This window comes from Oncorhynchus kisutch, unplaced genomic scaffold, assembly GCF_002021735.2.
Source record: "Oncorhynchus kisutch isolate 150728-3 unplaced genomic scaffold, Okis_V2 scaffold813, whole genome shotgun sequence".
NCBI lineage: Eukaryota > Metazoa > Chordata > Actinopteri > Salmoniformes > Salmonidae > Oncorhynchus > Oncorhynchus kisutch.
In genome coordinates, this window is record NW_022262758.1 from 59,527 (window position 1) to 79,396 (window position 19,870).

The 19,870-nt window shown below is 49.8% G+C and overlaps 1 protein-coding gene across 1 annotated transcript in view; it reads left to right on the forward strand.

Moving 5' to 3' along the window:
* LOC109886805 (methionine synthase-like) overlaps positions 1-19,870 on the forward strand; it is a 65,132-nt gene that overhangs the window by 15,246 nt on the left and 30,016 nt on the right. Inside the window, 8 exon segments of the mRNA XM_031816525.1 lie at positions 233-300; positions 4,067-4,146; positions 4,428-4,540; positions 5,267-5,407; positions 6,208-6,393; positions 13,556-13,735; positions 14,196-14,312; positions 19,388-19,528. Of these exon segments, the coding sequence (XP_031672385.1) occupies positions 233-300; positions 4,067-4,146; positions 4,428-4,540; positions 5,267-5,407; positions 6,208-6,393; positions 13,556-13,735; positions 14,196-14,312; positions 19,388-19,528 (1,026 nt within the window).

Below are 19,870 nucleotides of genomic sequence, written 5' to 3' on the forward strand. Positions count from 1 at the left end.
CAAATACTAAACGCTTGGCTACTTTAATACACAGTGGATGTGTCCCAATACTTTGGGTCCCCTAAAATGGGGGGGGGGGGGCTGTGTACAAAAAGGGCTGTAATTTCTAAACGGTTCACCCGATATGGATGAAAATACCCTCAAATTAAAGCTGACAGTCTGACCTTTAACCTCATAGTCATTGTATCATTACAGTTTCTATACACACTGACTGACTCTCTTATTTGTGTAGGACTTTGCTACAGATGGTCTGGTGAATCTGGTTGGTGGATGCTGTGGAACGACTCCTGCACACATCAGGTGACCTGTCGTCTGCTCTGTCCTCTGACACTAGCTACATAGAACGGATATACTGTCTATACTGCTGTCTATAGATATAGGACTGATATACTGTCTATACTGCTGTCTATAGATATAGGACTGATATACTGTCTATACTGCTGTCTATAGATATAGGACTGATATACTGTCTATACTACTGTCTATAGATATAGGACTGATATACTGTCTATAGATATAGGACTGATATACTGTCTATACTACTGTCTATAGATATAGGACTGATATACTGTCTATACTGCTGTCTATAGATATAGGACTGATATACTGTCTATAGATATAGGACTGATATATTGTCTATAGATATAGGACTGATATACTGTCTATACTGCTGTCTATAGATATAGGACTGATATACTGTCTATAGATATAGGACTGATATACTGTCTATACTACTGTCTATAGATATAGGACTGATATACTGTCTATACTGCTGTCTATAGATATAGGACTGATATATTGTCTATAGATATAGGACTGATATACTGTCTATAGATATAGGACTGATATATTGTCTATAGATATAGGACTGATATATTGTCTATAGATATAGGACTGATATATTGTCTATAGATATAGGACTGATATAGTGTCTATACTGCTGTCTATAGATATAGGACTGATATATTGTCTATAGATATAGGACTGATATATTGTCTATAGACACAGGACTGATATAGTGTCTATACTGCTGTCTATAGATATAGGACTGATATACTGTCTATAGATATAGGACTGATATACTGTCTATACTGCTGTCTATAGATATAGGACTGATATACTGTCTATACTACTGTCTATAGATATAGGACTGATATACTGTCTATAGATATAGGACTGATATACTGTCTATACTACTGTCTATAGATATAGGACTGATATACTGTCTATACTGCTGTCTATAGATATAGGACTGATATACTGTCTATAGATATAGGACTGATATATTGTCTATAGATATAGGACTGATATATTGTCTATAGATATAGGACTGATATATTGTCTATAGATATAGGACTGATATATTGTCTATAGATATAGGACTGATATATTGTCTATACTGCTGTCTATAGATATAGGACTGATATACTGTCTATACTGCTGTCTATAGATATAGGACTGATATACTGTCTATAGATATAGGACTGATATACTGTCTATACTACTGTCTATAGATATAGGACTGATATACTGTCTATACTGCTGTCTATAGATATAGGACTGATATATTGTCTATAGATATAGGACTGATATACTGTCTATAGATATAGGACTGATATATTGTCTATACTGCTGTCTGTAGATAATGGACTGATATATTGTCTATACTGCTGTCTGTAGATATAGGACTGATATACTGTCTATACTACTGTCTATAGATATAGGACTGATATAGTGTCTATACTGCTGTCTATAGATATAGGACTGATATATTGTCTATAGATATAGGACTGATATATTGTCTATAGATATAGGACTGATATATTGTCTATACTGCTGTCTAGATATAGGACTGATATATTGTCTATAGATATAGGACTGATATACTGTCTATAGATATAGGACTGATATACTGTCTATACTGCTGTCTGTAGATATAGGACTGATATATTGTCTATACTACTGTCTATAGATATAGGACTGATATATTGTCTATAGATATAGGACTGATATACTGTCTATACTGCTGTCTGTAGATATAGGACTGATATATTGTCTATACTACTGTCTATAGATATAGGACTGATATATTGTCTATAGACACAGGACTGATATAGTGTCTATACTGCTGTCTATAGATATAGGACTGATATATTGTCTATAGATATAGGACTGATATATTGTCTATAGATATAGGACTGATATATTGTCTATAGATATAGGACTGATATATTGTCTATAGATATAGGACTGATATATTGTCTATAGATATAGGACTGATATATTGTCTATAGATATAGACCTGATATATTGTCTATACTGCTGTCTATAGATATAGGACTGATATACTGTCTATACTGCTGTCTATAGATATAGGACTGATATATTGTCTATACTGCTGTCTATAGATATAGGACTGATATATTGTCTATAGATATAGGACTGATATATTGTCTATAGATATAGGACTGATATATTGTCTATAGATATAGGACTGATATATTGTCTATAGATATAGACCTGATATATTGTCTATAGATATAGGACTGATATATTGTCTATAGATAAATGATTGATATATTGTCTATACTGCTGTCTATAGATATAGGACTGATATATTGTCTATCGATATAGGACTGATATATTGTCTATACTGCTGTCTATAGATATAGGACTGATATATTGTCTATAGATATAGGACTGATATATTGTCTATAGATATAGACCTGATATATTGTCTATACTGCTGTCTAGATATAGGACTGATATATTGTCTATAGATATAGGACTGATATACTGTCTATAGATATAGGACTGATATACTGTCTATACTGCTGTCTGTAGATATAGGACTGATATATTGTCTATACTACTGTCTATAGATATAGGACTGATATATTGTCTATAGATATAGGACTGATATACTGTCTATACTGCTGTCTGTAGATATAGGACTGATATATTGTCTATACTACTGTCTATAGATATAGGACTGATATATTGTCTATAGACACAGGACTGATATAGTGTCTATACTGCTGTCTATAGATATAGGACTGATATATTGTCTATAGATATAGGACTGATATATTGTCTATAGATATAGGACTGATATATTGTCTATAGATATAGGACTGATATATTGTCTATAGATATAGGACTGATATATTGTCTATAGATATAGGACTGATATATTGTCTATAGATATAGACCTGATATATTGTCTATACTGCTGTCTATAGATATAGGACTGATATACTGTCTATACTGCTGTCTATAGATATAGGACTGATATATTGTCTATACTGCTGTCTATAGATATAGGACTGATATATTGTCTATAGATATAGGACTGATATATTGTCTATAGATATAGGACTGATATATTGTCTATAGATATAGGACTGATATATTGTCTATAGATATAGACCTGATATATTGTCTATAGATATAGGACTGATATATTGTCTATAGATAAATGATTGATATATTGTCTATACTGCTGTCTATAGATATAGGACTGATATATTGTCTATCGATATAGGACTGATATATTGTCTATACTGCTGTCTATAGATATAGGACTGATATATTGTCTATAGATATAGGACTGATATATTGTCTATAGATATAGACCTGATATATTGTCTATAGATATAGGACTGATATATTGTCTATAGATATAGACCTGATATATTGTCTATAGATATAGGACTGATATATTGTCTATACTGCTGTCTGTAGATATAGGACTGATATATTGTCTATACTGCTGTCTATAGATATAGACCTGATATATTGTCTATAGATATAGGACTGATATATTGTCTATACTGCTGTCTGTAGATATAGGACTGATATATTGTCTATACTGCTGTCTATAGATATAGACCTGATATATTGTCTATAGATATAGGACTGATATATTGTCTATAGATATAGACCTGATATATTGTCTATAGATATAGGACTGATATATTGTCTATAGATATAGGACTGATATATTGTGTATAGATATAGGACTGATAGATATGAAACTAATATACATCTCTCTCTCTGTGTTCAGGGCCATTGCTGAGAAAGTGAAGCACTGCCATCCCAGAGTGCCCCCTACTGACGTCTTTCAGGACTACATGCTACTCGCAGGTAGAACGACAAGTGTCTAGATGAGCTCTGTGTCCGTCCAGGCCGTTCCAGGGCTGGTATTTTATATAAAGCCTTGCAGAGTAGACGTGCTGATCTAGGATCAGTTCTGCCTTTTCTTTTTAATAGATAATAATGAATATAATGGTGTAGACCGGGAGGACCTGAATCTACAGTAGATCTGCTCTGAGATTTACCTTCTCAGTCACGGTAGCACTGATGAATTATCTCAGCAAACCACTGACGAGCTTTTCACCACAGCTTGAGCATGTTTTGTGCCACAGGTCTGGAGCCATTCAGGATCGGTCCGTACACTAATTTCGTCAACATCGGCGAGCGGTGCAATGTGGCTGGATCAAGGAAGTTCGCCAAGCTGATCATGTCGGGAAACTACGAGGTGAACCGTCTCTCCTTTTTATCCTCCTCGTGATACCACCCGAAATTAAAACTTTTTTGTGATTTAAATTTTTTAGTTAAGAGCAAATTCTTATTTTCAATGACGGCCTGGGAACAATGGGTTAACTGCCTGTTCAGGGGCAGAATGACTGATTTGTACCTTGTCAGCTCGGGGATTTGAACTTGCAACCTTCCGGTTACTAGTCCAACGGTCTAACCACTAGGCCCGGTCATTGTAGCTAGCAATATCTTATCTCCTACACCCATGTCTGGTGTACCAGGGCCATGTTCAGTAGGGCACACCGTATCAAAAACGATTTGAAACAAAAACTAAAAATCACTTATTGGACAAGTTCAGGTAGTTCCTCCCTGTTTCAGTCTTCTTGTGTTTGGTGCATATTGAACACAACCCTCTGACTGAACATGTTCTGTGTCCCTGTCTGTGAACCGGTCCCTGTCCCTGTCTGTGTCCCCGTCTGTGTCCCCGTCTGTGAACCGGTCCCTGTCCCTGTCTGTGTCCCGGTCTGTGTCCATGTTCTGTGTCCCCGTCTGTGAACCGGTCCCTGTCTGTGTCCCGGTCCCTGTCTGTGTCCCTGTCTGTGTCCCGGTCCCTGTCTGTGTCCCTGTCTGTGTCCCGGTCCCTGTCTGTGTCCCTGTCTGTGTCCCGGTCCCTGTCTGTGTCCCTGTCTGTGTCCCTGTCTGTGTCCCGGTCCCTGCCTGTCTCCAGGAGGCGTTGAGCATAGCTAAGACCCAGGTGGAGATGGGAGCCCAGGTGTTGGACATCAACATGGACGAGGGGATGTTGGAGGGTCCTGCCGCCATGGCCCGGTTCTGCTGTCTCATATCCTCCGAGCCTGACATCGCCAGGGTAGGAATCAACTGGACATTTCAAAAAGATAAGATACCTGCGTACTGTTGAATGCTTCCCGACGGTTAATCGTGTTTCTAAACCACTTTCTGTGATACTGTATCAGAGAGGTGATGTTACTATGTACTGAGCTACAGGAAGCTGAACCACGTTGTTGAAGTGCCTGGAGATGCAGGAAAACACTGTAAGAACAGAGTTCATCTATAGAAGAAGTCCTTTAGGCCTTTACTGAAGCTGAAGTTCACTTACCCAGCTCTCCTCGTTGTCCTCTTTATCCTCATCTCTCTCCTCCTCATTGTCCTCTTTATCCTCATCTCTCTCCTCTCCTAGGTACCTCTGTGTATAGACTCGTCTAACTTCCAGGTGTCCTCTCTCTCTCTCCTCTCCTAGGTACCTCTGTGTATAGACTCGTCTAACTTCCAGGTGTCCTCTCTCTCCTCTCTCTCTCCTCTCCTAGGTACCTCTGTGTATAGACTCGTCGAACTTCGAGGTGTCCTCTCTCTCTCCTCTCCTAGGTACCTCTGTGTATAGACTCGTCGAACTTCCAGGTGTCCTCTCTTTCCTCTCCTAGGTACCTCTGTGTATAGACTCGTCTAACTTCCAGGTGTCCTCTCTCTCCTCTCTCTCTCCTCTCCTAGGTACCTCTGTGTATAGACTCGTCTAACTTCCAGGTGTCCTCTCTCTCTCCTCGGTACCTCTGTGTATAGACTCGTCTAACTTCCAGGTGTCCTCTCTCTCTCCTCGGTACCTCTGTGTATAGACTCGTCTAACTTCCAGGTGTCCTCTCTCTCCTCTCCTAGGTACCTCTGTGTATAGACTCGTCGAACTTCGAGGTGATCAAGGCGGGGCTGAAGTGTTGTCAGGGGAAGTGTATCGTGAACAGCATCAGTCTGAAGGAAGGAGAAGAGGAGTTTCTCCAGAGGGCTACGACTGTCAGACGCTACGGGGCTGCCGTGGTGGTTATGGCCTTCGACGAGGAGGGTCAGGTGAGACTGTCAGACGCTACGGAGCTGCCGTGGTGGTTATGGCCTTCGACGAGGAGGGTCAGGTGAGACTGTCAGACGCTACGGGGCTGCCGTGGTGGTTATGGCCTTCGACGAGGAGGGTCAGGTGAGACTGTCAGACGCTGCGGGGCTGCCGTGGTTGTTATGGCCTTCGACGAGGAGGGTCAGGTGAGACTCATGTAACAGTACTCGTCTTGCGTTGTGTACAATCAGTCATCGACACGGAACTCCAACATGTAGCACCAGTCATGTAGCTTTATTCTGATAAGAACGACACAAAATTGCACGTCATGCAATGCACGTCTCACCATCCAACTCTGCACTCACGCACTGTACAAACTATATGAACCCCCCAACCCCACCAGACACAGTAAGTTGCTAGCTAGTATTAGCTGTAATTCTCTACAACTAAATGCTTAACAAATATTCTCCAAAAACCACTGCATCTTATGTGTGATGTTCGAATAACATTTACAAACAATTTCATATAAATTGTACATTTAAATCCTCACTTGGGAGTATAAAAATCACTTTTGATGTACAGTGCTTTGCAACCAACAATTACCGCTGGTTTGGTGCTTGTTCACTGGGACGATTCTAACTGGAACATCCCCCCTCGTAAGCAAGCTACGCAAACCAGCCAATAAGATGCCATGTTGAGTAGGTGAAGGCAAGACAAACTCAAACCAAAAACCCATTGGCTTAACAATAAAGTGGCAAGGGGAATCACCAATATAACCCTGTTACACTCAGACGCTACGGGGCTGCCGTGGTTGTTATGGCCTTCGACGAGGAGGGTCAGGTGAGACTCAGACGCTACGGGGCTGCCGTGGTTGTTATGGCCTTCGACGAGGAGGGTCAGGTGAGACTCAGACGCTACGGGGCTGCCGTGGTGGTTATGGCCTTCGACGAGGAGGGTCAGGTGAGACTGTCAGACGCTACGGGGCTGCCGTGGTTGTTATGGCCTTCGACGAGGAGGGTCAGGTGAGACTGTCAGACGCTACGGGGCTGCCGTGGTTGTTATGGCCTTCGACGAGGAGGGTCAGGTGAGACTCAGACGCTACGGGGCTGCCGTGGTGGTTATGGCCTTCGACGAGGAGGGTCAGGTGAGACTCAGACGCTACGGGGCTGCCGTGGTTGTTATGGCCTTCGACGAGGAGGGTCAGGTGAGACTCAGACGCTACGGGGCTGCCGTGGTGGTTATGGCCTTCGACGAGGAGGGTCAGGTGAGACTGTCAGACGCTACGGGGCTGCCGTGGTTGTTATGGCCTTCGACGAGGAGGGTCAGGTGAGACTGAGACGCTACGGGGCTGCCGTGGTTGTTATGGCCTTCGACGAGGAGGGTCAGGTGAGACTCAGACGCTACGGGGCTGCCGTGGTTGTTATGGCCTTCGACGAGGAGGGTCAGGTGAGACTGTCAGACGCTACGGGGCTGCCGTGGTTGTTATGGCCTTCGACGAGGAGGGTCAGGTGAGACTCAGACGCTACGGGGCTGCCGTGGTTGTTATGGCCTTCGACGAGGAGGGTCAGGTGAGACTCAGACGCTACGGGGCTGCCGTGGTGGTTATGGCCTTCGACGAGGAGGGTCAGGTGAGACTGTCAGACGCTACGGGGCTGCCGTGGTTGTTATGGCCTTCGACGAGGAGGGTCAGGTGAGACTGAGACGCTACGGGGCTGCCGTGGTTGTTATGGCCTTCGACGAGGAGGGTCAGGTGAGACTCAGACGCTACGGGGCTGCCGTGGTGGTTATGGCCTTCGACGAGGAGGGTCAGGTGAGACTGTCAGACGCTACGGGGCCCCCGTGGTGGTTATGGCCTTCGACGAGGAGGGTCAGGTGAGACTGTCAGACGCTGCGGGGCCCCCGTGGTTGTTATGGCCTTCGACGAGGAGGGTCAGGTGAGACTGTCAGACGCTACGGGGCTGCCGTGGTTGTTATGGCCTTCGACGAGGAGGGTCAGGTGAGACTCAGACGCTACGGGGCTGCCGTGGTTGTTATGGCCTTCGACGAGGAGGGTCAGGTGAGACTCAGACGCTACGGGGCTGCCGTGGTTGTTATGGCCTTCGACGAGGAGGGTCAGGTGAGACTCAGACGCTACGGGGCTGCCGTGGTGGTTATGGCCTTCGACGAGGAGGGTCAGGTGAGACTGTCAGACGCTACGGGGCTGCCGTGGTTGTTATGGCCTTCGACGAGGAGGGTCAGGTGAGACTGAGACGCTACGGGGCTGCCGTGGTTGTTATGGCCTTCGACGAGGAGGGTCAGGTGAGACTCAGACGCTACGGGGCTGCCGTGGTTGTTATGGCCTTCGACGAGGAGGGTCAGGTGAGACTGTCAGACGCTACGGGGCTGCCGTGGTTGTTATGGCCTTCGACGAGGAGGGTCAGGTGAGACTCAGACGCTACGGGGCTGCCGTGGTTGTTATGGCCTTCGACGAGGAGGGTCAGGTGAGACTCAGACGCTACGGGGCTGCCGTGGTGGTTATGGCCTTCGACGAGGAGGGTCAGGTGAGACTGTCAGACGCTACGGGGCTGCCGTGGTTGTTATGGCCTTCGACGAGGAGGGTCAGGTGAGACTGAGACGCTACGGGGCTGCCGTGGTTGTTATGGCCTTCGACGAGGAGGGTCAGGTGAGACTCAGACGCTACGGGGCTGCCGTGGTGGTTATGGCCTTCGACGAGGAGGGTCAGGTGAGACTGTCAGACGCTACGGGGCCCCCGTGGTGGTTATGGCCTTCGACGAGGAGGGTCAGGTGAGACTGTCAGACGCTGCGGGGCTGCCGTGGTGGTTATGGCCTTCGACGAGGAGGGTCAGGTGAGACTGTCAGACGCTGCGGGGCTGCCGTGGTGGTTATGGCCTTCGACGAGGAGGGTCAGGTGAGACTGTCAGACGCTACGGGGCTGCCGTGGTTGTTATGGCCTTCGACGAGGAGGGTCAGGTGAGACTCAGACGCTACGGGGCTGCCGTGGTTGTTATGGCCTTCGACGAGGAGGGTCAGGTGAGACTCAGACGCTACGGGGCTGCCGTGGTGGTTATGGCCTTCGACGAGGAGGGTCAGGTGAGACTGTCAGACGCTACGGGGCTGCCGTGGTTGTTATGGCCTTCGACGAGGAGGGTCAGGTGAGACTGAGACGCTACGGGGCTGCCGTGGTTGTTATGGCCTTCGACGAGGAGGGTCAGGTGAGACTGTCAGATGCTACGGGGCTGCCGTGGTGGTTATGGCCTTCGACGAGGAGGGTCAGGTGAGACTGTCAGACGCTACGGGGCTGCCGTGGTGGTTATGGCCTTCGACGAGGAGTGTCAGGTGAGACTGTCAGACGCTACGGGGCTGCCGTGGTGGTTATGGCCTTCGACGAGGAGGGTCAGGTGAGACTGTCAGACGCTACGGGGCTGCCGTGGTGGTTATGGCCTTCGACGAGGAGGGTCAGGTGAGACTGTCAGACGCTGCGGGGCTGCCGTGGTTGTTATGGCCTTCGACGAGGAGGGTCAGGTGAGACTCAGACGCTACGGGGCTGCCGTGGTGGTTATGGCCTTCGACGAGGAGGGTCAGGTGAGACTGTCAGACGCTACGGGGCCCCCGTGGTGGTTATGGCCTTCGACGAGGAGGGTCAGGTGAGACTGTCAGACGCTGCGGGGCTGCCGTGGTGGTTATGGCCTTCGACGAGGAGGGTCAGGTGAGACTGTCAGACGCTGCGGGGCTGCCGTGGTGGTTATGGCCTTCGACGAGGAGGGTCAGGTGAGACTGTCAGACGCTACGGGGCTGCCGTGGTTGTTATGGCCTTCGACGAGGAGGGTCAGGTGAGACTCAGACGCTACGGGGCTGCCGTGGTTGTTATGGCCTTCGACGAGGAGGGTCAGGTGAGACTCAGACGCTACGGGGCTGCCGTGGTGGTTATGGCCTTCGACGAGGAGGGTCAGGTGAGACTGTCAGACGCTACGGGGCTGCCGTGGTTGTTATGGCCTTCGACGAGGAGGGTCAGGTGAGACTGAGACGCTACGGGGCTGCCGTGGTTGTTATGGCCTTCGACGAGGAGGATCAGGTGAGACTGTCAGATGCTACGGGGCTGCCGTGGTGGTTATGGCCTTCGACGAGGAGGGTCAGGTGAGACTGTCAGACGCTACGGGGCTGCCGTGGTGGTTATGGCCTTCGACGAGGAGTGTCAGGTGAGACTGTCAGACGCTACGGGGCTGCCGTGGTGGTTATGGCCTTCGACGAGGAGGGTCAGGTGAGACTGTCAGACGCTACGGGGCTGCCGTGGTGGTTATGGCCTTCGACGAGGAGGGTCAGGTGAGACTGTCAGACGCTACGGGGCTGCCGTGGTGGTTATGGCCTTCGACGAGGAGGGTCAGGTGAGACTGTCAGACGCTGCGGTGCTGCCGTGGTTGTTATGGCCTTCGACGAGGAGGGTCAGGTGAGACTCAGACGCTACGGGGCTGCCGTGGTTGTTATGGCCTTCGACGAGGAGGGTCAGGTGAGACTGAGACGCTACGGGGCTGCCGTGGTTGTTATGGCCTTCGACGAGGAGGGTCAGGTGAGACTCAGACGCTACGGGGCTGCCGTGGTGGTTATGGCCTTCGACGAGGAGGGTCAGGTGAGACTGTCAGACGCTACGGGGCTGCCGTGGTGGTTATGGCCTTCGACGAGGAGGGTCAGGTGAGACTGTCAGACGCTACGGGGCTGCCGTGGTGGTTATGGCCTTCGACGAGGAGGGTCAGGTGAGACTGTCAGACGCTACGGGGCTGCCGTGGTGGTTATGGCCTTTGACGAGGAGGGTCAGGTGAGACTGTCAGACGCTACAGGGCCCCCGTGGTGGTTATGGCCTTCGACGAGGAGGGTCAGGTGAGACTGTCAGACGCTACGGGGCCCCCGTGGTGGTTATGGCCTTCTACGAGGAGGGTCAGGTGAGACTGTCAGACGCTACGGGGCCCCCGTGGTGGTTATGGCCTTCGACGAGGAGGGTCAGGTGAGACTGTCAGCTGGAAAGGAGAGAGGAATATGCAGTGGAAACAAACAGTATGTGAACCCTTCGGAAATACCTGGATTTATGTGTAAATTGGTCATCAAATTTGATCTGATCACAACAATAGACAAACACAGTGTGCTTAAATTAATAACACACTAATTATTGTATTTTTCTCGTCTATATTGAATACATAATTTAAACATTCACAGTGTAGGTTGGGAAAAGTATGTGAACCCCCGAGGCTAATGACTTTTCCAAAAGCTAATTGGAGTCAGGAGTCAGCTAACCTGGAGTCCAATCAATGAGATGAGATTGGAGACGTTGGTTCCTTGTCCTATAAAAAACACTCACAATGTTAGTTTGCTGTCCACAAGAAGCATTGCCTGATGTGAACCAGGCCTCGAACAGAAGAGATCTCAGAAGACCTAAGGTGATTAATTGTTGACTTGCATAAAGCTGGAAAGGGTTACAAAAGTATCTCTAAAAGCCTTGACGTTCATCAGTCCACTAAGACAAATCGTCTATAAATGGAGAAAGTTCAGCACTGTTGCTACTCTCCCTAGGAGTGGCTGCCCTGCAAAGATGACTGCAAGAGCACAGGAGCAGAATGCTCAATGAGGTTAAGAAGAATCCTAGAGTGTCAGCTAAAGACTTACAGAAATCTCTGGAACATGCTAACATCTCTGTTGATGAGTAAAACACGAAACAAGAATGGTGTTCATGGGAGGACACCACAGAAGAAGACACTGCTGTCCAAAAAAAACATTGCTGCACGTCTGATGTTTGCTGAAGAGCACCTGGATGTTCCACAGCGCTACTGGCAGAATATTCTGTGGACAGATGGAACTACAGATGAGTCATTTGGAAGGAGCACACATGGGGGAGAAAAAAAGTCACAGCACACCAACATCAACCTCATCCCAACTGTAAAGTTTGGTGGAGGGAGCACTATGGTTTGGGGCTGCTTTGCTGCCTCAGGGCCTGGACTGCTTGCTATCATCAACGGAGAAATGAATTCCCAAGTTTATTATGACATTTTGCAGGAGAATGTTAGGCTATCTGTCTGCCAATTGAAGCTCAACAGAAGTTGGGTGATGCAACAGGACAACGACCCAAAACACAGAAATAAATCAACAACAGAAGACAAATACGCCTTCTGGAGTGGCCCAGTCAAGAGTCCTGACCTCAACCCGATTTGAGATGCTGTGGCAGGACCTCGAGAGCAGTTCACACCAGACATCCCAAGAATATTGCAGACCTGAAACAGTTTTGTAAAGAGCAATGGTCCAAAATTCCTCCTGACCGTTGTGCCGGTCAGAGAAAACGTTTAGTTGAGGTTATTGCTGCCAAAGGAGGGTCAACCAGTTATTAAATCCAAGGGTTCACATACTTTTCCCACCCTGCACTGTGAATGTTTACACGGTGTGTTCAATAAAGACATGAAAACATATAATTGTTTGTGTGTTATTAGTTTAAGCAGAGTGTGACAGAGGGGAGGAAGGCTGGGGAGCAGAGTGTGACAGAGAGGAGGAAGGCTGGGGAGCAGACTGTGACAGAGAGGAGGAAGGCTGGGGAGCAGAGTGTGACAGAGAGGAGGAAGGCTGGGGAGCAGAGTGTGACAGAGAGGAGGAAGGCTGGGGAGCAGAGTGTGACAGAGAGGAGGAAGGCTGGGGAGCAGAGTGTGACAGAGAGGAGGAAGGCTGGGGAGCAGAGTGTGACAGAGAGGAGGAAGGCTGGGGAGCAGAGTGTGACAGAGAGGAGGAAGGCTGGGGAGCAGAGTGTGACAGAGAGGAGGAAGGCTGGGGAGCAGACTGTGACAGAGAGGAGGAAGGCTGGGGAGCAGAGTGTGACAGAGAGGAGGAAGGCTGGGGAGCAGACTGTGTTTGTCTATTATTGTGACCTAGATGAAGATCAGATCAAATTAATTTATGCAGAAATCCAGGTATTTCCGAAGGGTTCACATACTGTTTGTTGCCCCTGTACATTCCTAGAGGGGGGGGGGGGGGGGGGCAGGATGTAAGTGGTAGGTGGGGTGGGGTTCCATCCTGTGCTGCTGTGGGTTATGGGTGCTTGGCAGACTGCAACACTTCTCCTACGACAGGGGTTTGGATCCCGTTACCTCATGGATTAAAGACCGGGAAACAACCAAGGCCTTGAAACAGCCTGTCTTCTCTGGTTTCCTACAGGCTACCGAGACAGAGCGCAAGGTCGACATCTGCAGCAGAGCCTATCGCCTCCTGGTAACTCAAGTGGGCTTTGACCCCAACGACATCATCTTTGACCCCAACATCCTGACCATCGGCACGGGCATGGAGGAACACAGCGAGTACGCCATCAACTTCATCAGAGCCACCAGGCTCATTAAGGTCAGTTGAGACCCGTGTCGTGTTTCTGCTAAACTCGGTCACTAACACTACTTCCTGTTGTCACGCTCCGGGGATTTCTCTGGGACTGTGTCGTCTTTCTGCTAAACTCGGTCACTAACACTACTTCCTGTTGTCATGCTCCGGGGATTTCTCTGGGACTGTCGTCTTTCTGTATCCACACCAGTGGTGATGTTACAGCACCCAGCCCTCCAGGGTCTTCTGGGAAAGGAGATTACATCTCACCTCAGGGGGATTTCAAACAACGCGAATGGCAGTGTGGGCTTCCAGGCTGTACTGTTAATGACCCATACTGTGTTTTCTGTAGTCGTTACCTGGGGTCAGGATCAGTGGAGGCCTTGTTAATGACCCATACTGTGTTTTCCGTAGGAGTCGTTACCTGGGGTCAGGATCAACCTGACCTTTTAACAGTGTATATAATATTGATATATATTCTGTACAGGAGTTGTTGCCTGGGGCCAGGATCAGTGGAGGCCTGTCCAACCTGTCCTTCTCCTTCAGAGGCATGGAGGTCATCAGAGAGGCCATGCATGGAGCCTTCCTCTACCACGCTATCAAGGTAGGTGGAGCCTTCCTCTACCTCGCTATCAAGGTAGGTTAAACCTTCCTCTACCTCGCCATCAAGGTAGAATGAACCTTCCTAAACTGCGCCGTCAAGGTAGGTTGAACGTTAGCTAGCGGCCCTACTACGTTAGCCAGTGGCTATTGACATCTAGCCAGCTAGCGGCCCTACGACGTTAGCCAGTGGCTATCGACATCTAGCTAGCTACCGGCCCTACTACGTTAGCCAGTGGCTATCGACATCTAGCCAGCTACCGGCCCTAATACGTTAGCCAGTGGCTATCGACATCTAGCCAGCTAGCGGCCCTACTACGTTAGCCAGTGGCTATCGACATCTAGCCAGCTAGCGGCCCTACTACGTTAGCCAGTGGCTATCGACATCTAGCCAGCTAGCGGCCCTACTACGTTAGCCAGTGGCTATCGACATCTAGCCAGCTAGTGGCCCTACTACGTTAGCCAGTGGCTATCGACATCTAGCCAGCTAGCGGCCCTACTACGTTAGCCAGTGACTATCGACAGCTAGCGGCCCTACTACGTTAGCCAGTGGCTATCGACATCTAGCCAGCTAGCGGCCCTACGACGTTAGCCAGTGGCTATCGACAGCTAGCCAGCTAGCGGCCCAACTACGTTAGCCAGTGGCTATCGACAGCTAGCGGCCCTACTTTGTTAGCCAGTGGCTATCGACATCTAGCCAGCTAGCGGCCCTACGACGTTAGCCAGTGGCTATCGACATCTAGCTAGCTACCGGCCCTACTACGTTAGCCAGTGGCTATCGACATCTAGCCAGCTACCGGTCTTAATACGTTAGCCAGTGGCTATCGACATCTAGCCAGCTAGCGGCCCTACTACGTTAGCCAGTGGCTATCGACATCTAGCCAGCTAGCGGCCCTACTACGTTAGCTAGTGGCTATCGACATCTAGCCAGCTAGCGGCCCTACTACGTTAGCCAGTGGCTATCGACATCTAGCCAGCTAGCGGCCCTAATACGTTAGCCAGTGGCTATCGACGTCTAGCCAGCTAGCGGCCCTACTACGTTAGCCAGTGGCTATCGACGTCTAGCCAGCTAGCGGCCCTAATACGTTAGCCAGTGGCTATCGACGTCTAGCCAGCTAGCGGCCCTACTACGTTAGCCAGTGGCTATCGACGTCTAGCCAGCTAGCGGCCCTACTACGTTAGCCAGTGGCTATCGACGTCTAGCCAGCTACCGGTCTTAATACGTTAGCCAGTGGCTATCGACATCTAGCCAGCTAGCGGCCCTACTACGTTAGCCAGTGGCTATCGACATCTAGCCAGCTAGCGGCCCTACTACGTTAGCCAGTGGCTATCGACATCTAGCCAGCTAGCGGCCCTACTACGTTAGCCAGTGGCTATCGACGTCTAGCCAGCTAGCGGCCCTACTACGTTAGCCAGTGGCTATCGACGTCTAGCCAGCTACCGGTCTTAATACGTTAGCCAGTGGCTATCGACATCTAGCCAGCTAGCGGCCCTACTACGTTAGCCAGTGGCTATCGACATCTAGCCAGCTAGCGGCCCTACTACGTTAGCCAGTGGCTATCGACATCTAGCCAGCTAGCGGCCCTACTACGTTAGCCAGTGGCTATCGACATCTAGCCAGCTAGCGGCCCTAATACGTTAGCCAGTGGCTATCGACGTCTAGCCAGCTAGCGGCCCTACTACGTTAGCCAGTGGCTATCGACGTCTAGCCAGCTAGCGGCCCTACTACGTTAGCCAGTGGCTATCGACATCTAGCCAGCTAGCGGCCCTAATACGTTAGCCAGTGGCTATCGACGTCTAGCCAGCTAGCGGCCCTACTACGTTAGCCAGTGGCTATCGACGTCTAGCCAGCTAGCGGCCCTAATACGTTAGCCAGTGGCTATCGACGTCTAGCCAGCTAGCGGCCCTACTACGTTAGCCAGTGGCTATCGACATCTAGCCAGTTAGCGGCCCTACTACGTTAGCCAGTGGCTATCGACATCTAGCCAGCTAGCGGCCCTACTACGTTAGCCAGTGGCTATCGACATCTAGCCAGCTAGCGGCCCTACTACGTTAGCCAGTGGCTATCGACATCTAGCCAGCTAGCGGCCCTAATACGTTAGCCAGTGGCTATCGACGTCTAGCCAGCTAGCGGCCCTACTACGTTAGCCAGTGGCTATCGACGTCTAGCCAGCTAGCGGCCCTACTACGTTAGCCAGTGGCTATCGACAGCTAGCGGCCCTACTACGTTAGCCAGTGGCTATCGACATCTCGACAGCTAGCGGCCCTACTACGTTAGCCAGTGGCTATCGACATCTCGACAGCTAGCGGCCCTACTACGTTAGCCAGTGGCTATCGACATCTAGCCAGCTAGCGGCCCTACTACGTTAGCCAGTGGCTATCGACGTCTAGCCAGCTAGCGGCCCTACTACGTTAGCCAGTGGCTATCGACGTCTAGCCAGCTAGCGGCCCTAATACGTTAGCCAGTGGCTATCGACATCTAGCCAGCTAGCGGCCCTACTACGTTAGCCAGTGGCTATCGACATCTAGCCAGCTAGTGGCCCTACTACGTTAGCCAGTGGCTATCGACATCTAGCCAGCTAGCGGCCCTACTACGTTAGCCAGTGGCTATCGACATCTAGCCAGCTAGCGGCCCTACTACGTTAGCCAGTGGCTATCGACAGCTAGCGGCCCTACTACGTTAGCCAGTGGCTATCGACATCTAGCCAGCTAGCGGCCCTACGACGTTAGCCAGTGGCTATCGACAGCTAGCCAGCTAGCGGCCCAACTACGTTAGCCAGTGGCTATCGACAGCTAGCGGCCCTACTTTGTTAGCCAGTGGCTATCGACATCTAGCCAGCTAGCGGCCCTACGACGTTAGCCAGTGGCTATCGACATCTAGCTAGCTACCGGCCCTACTACGTTAGCCAGTGGCTATCGACATCTAGCCAGCTACCGGTCTTAATACGTTAGCCAGTGGCTATCGACATCTAGCCAGCTAGCGGCCCTACTACGTTAGCCAGTGGCTATCGACATCTAGCCAGCTAGCGGCCCTACTACGTTAGCTAGTGGCTATCGACATCTAGCCAGCTAGCGGCCCTACTACGTTAGCCAGTGGCTATCGACATCTAGCCAGCTAGCGGCCCTAATACGTTAGCCAGTGGCTATCGACGTCTAGCCAGCTAGCGGCCCTACTACGTTAGCCAGTGGCTATCGACGTCTAGCCAGCTAGCGGCCCTAATACGTTAGCCAGTGGCTATCGACGTCTAGCCAGCTAGCGGCCCTACTACGTTAGCCAGTGGCTATCGACGTCTAGCCAGCTAGCGGCCCTACTACGTTAGCCAGTGGCTATCGACGTCTAGCCAGCTACCGGTCTTAATACGTTAGCCAGTGGCTATCGACATCTAGCCAGCTAGCGGCCCTACTACGTTAGCCAGTGGCTATCGACATCTAGCCAGCTAGCGGCCCTACTACGTTAGCCAGTGGCTATCGACATCTAGCCAGCTAGCGGCCCTACTACGTTAGCCAGTGGCTATCGACGTCTAGCCAGCTAGCGGCCCTACTACGTTAGCCAGTGGCTATCGACGTCTAGCCAGCTACCGGTCTTAATACGTTAGCCAGTGGCTATCGACATCTAGCCAGCTAGCGGCCCTACTACGTTAGCCAGTGGCTATCGACATCTAGCCAGCTAGCGGCCCTACTACGTTAGCCAGTGGCTATCGACATCTAGCCAGCTAGCGGCCCTACTACGTTAGCCAGTGGCTATCGACATCTAGCCAGCTAGCGGCCCTAATACGTTAGCCAGTGGCTATCGACGTCTAGCCAGCTAGCGGCCCTACTACGTTAGCCAGTGGCTATCGACGTCTAGCCAGCTAGCGGCCCTACTACGTTAGCCAGTGGCTATCGACATCTAGCCAGCTAGCGGCCCTAATACGTTAGCCAGTGGCTATCGACGTCTAGCCAGCTAGCGGCCCTACTACGTTAGCCAGTGGCTATCGACGTCTAGCCAGCTAGCGGCCCTAATACGTTAGCCAGTGGCTATCGACGTCTAGCCAGCTAGCGGCCCTACTACGTTAGCCAGTGGCTATCGACATCTAGCCAGTTAGCGGCCCTACTACGTTAGCCAGTGGCTATCGACATCTAGCCAGCTAGCGGCCCTACTACGTTAGCCAGTGGCTATCGACATCTAGCCAGCTAGCGGCCCTACTACGTTAGCCAGTGGCTATCGACATCTAGCCAGCTAGCGGCCCTAATACGTTAGCCAGTGGCTATCGACGTCTAGCCAGCTAGCGGCCCTACTACGTTAGCCAGTGGCTATCGACGTCTAGCCAGCTAGCGGCCCTACTACGTTAGCCAGTGGCTATCGACAGCTAGCGGCCCTACTACGTTAGCCAGTGGCTATCGACATCTCGACAGCTAGCGGCCCTACTACGTTAGCCAGTGGCTATCGACATCTCGACAGCTAGCGGCCCTACTACGTTAGCCAGTGGCTATCGACATCTAGCCAGCTAGCGGCCCTACTACGTTAGCCAGTGGCTATCGACGTCTAGCCAGCTAGCGGCCCTACTACGTTAGCCAGTGGCTATCGACGTCTAGCCAGCTAGCGGCCCTAATACGTTAGCCAGTGGCTATCGACATCTAGCCAGCTAGCGGCCCTACTACGTTAGCCAGTGGCTATCGACATCTAGCCAGCTAGTGGCCCTACTACGTTAGCCAGTGGCTATCGACATCTAGCCAGCTAGCGGCCCTACTACGTTAGCCAGTGGCTATCGACATCTAGCCAGCTAGCGGCCCTACTACGTTAGCCAGTGGCTATCGACAGCTAGCGGCCCTACTACGCTAGCCAGTGGCTATCGACATCTAGCCAGCTAGCGGCCCTACTACGTTAGCCAGTGGCTATCGACATCTAGCCAGCTAGCGGCCCTACTACTATGTTAGCCAGTGGCTATCGACAGCTAGCGGCCCTACTACGTTAGCCAGTGGCTATCGACAGCTAGCGGCCCTACTACGTTAGCCAGTGGTTATCGACGTCTAGCCAGCTAGCGGCCCTACTACGTTATCCCTGCATGAGTAACCCTGTTGTCCTGCTGTCTCCTATAGGACGGTATGGACATGGGCATAGTGAACGCTGGCAGCCTGCCTGTCTATGATGATATCGACAAGGAGCTCCTGCTCATGTGTGAGAACCTTATCTGGAACAAAGACCCGGAGGCCACAGAGAAACTACTGCTGTACGCACAGGTATATGGTTTACACACTACAGTACATATCCTAGTATAACTTACTGTGCTTGTATACACAGGTATATGGTTTACACACTACAGTACATATCCTAGTATATCTTACTGTGCTTGTATACACCGGTACAGAGCCTTCGGGAAAGTATTCAGACCCCTGGACTTTTTCCACATTTTGTTACGTTACAGCCTTATTCTAAAATGGATTACATTGTTTTTCCCCCTCAGCAATCTACACACAATACACAGTAATGACATCACAATACCCCGTAATGACATCACAATACCCCATAATGACATCACAATACCCCATAATGACATCACAATACCCCATAATGACATCACA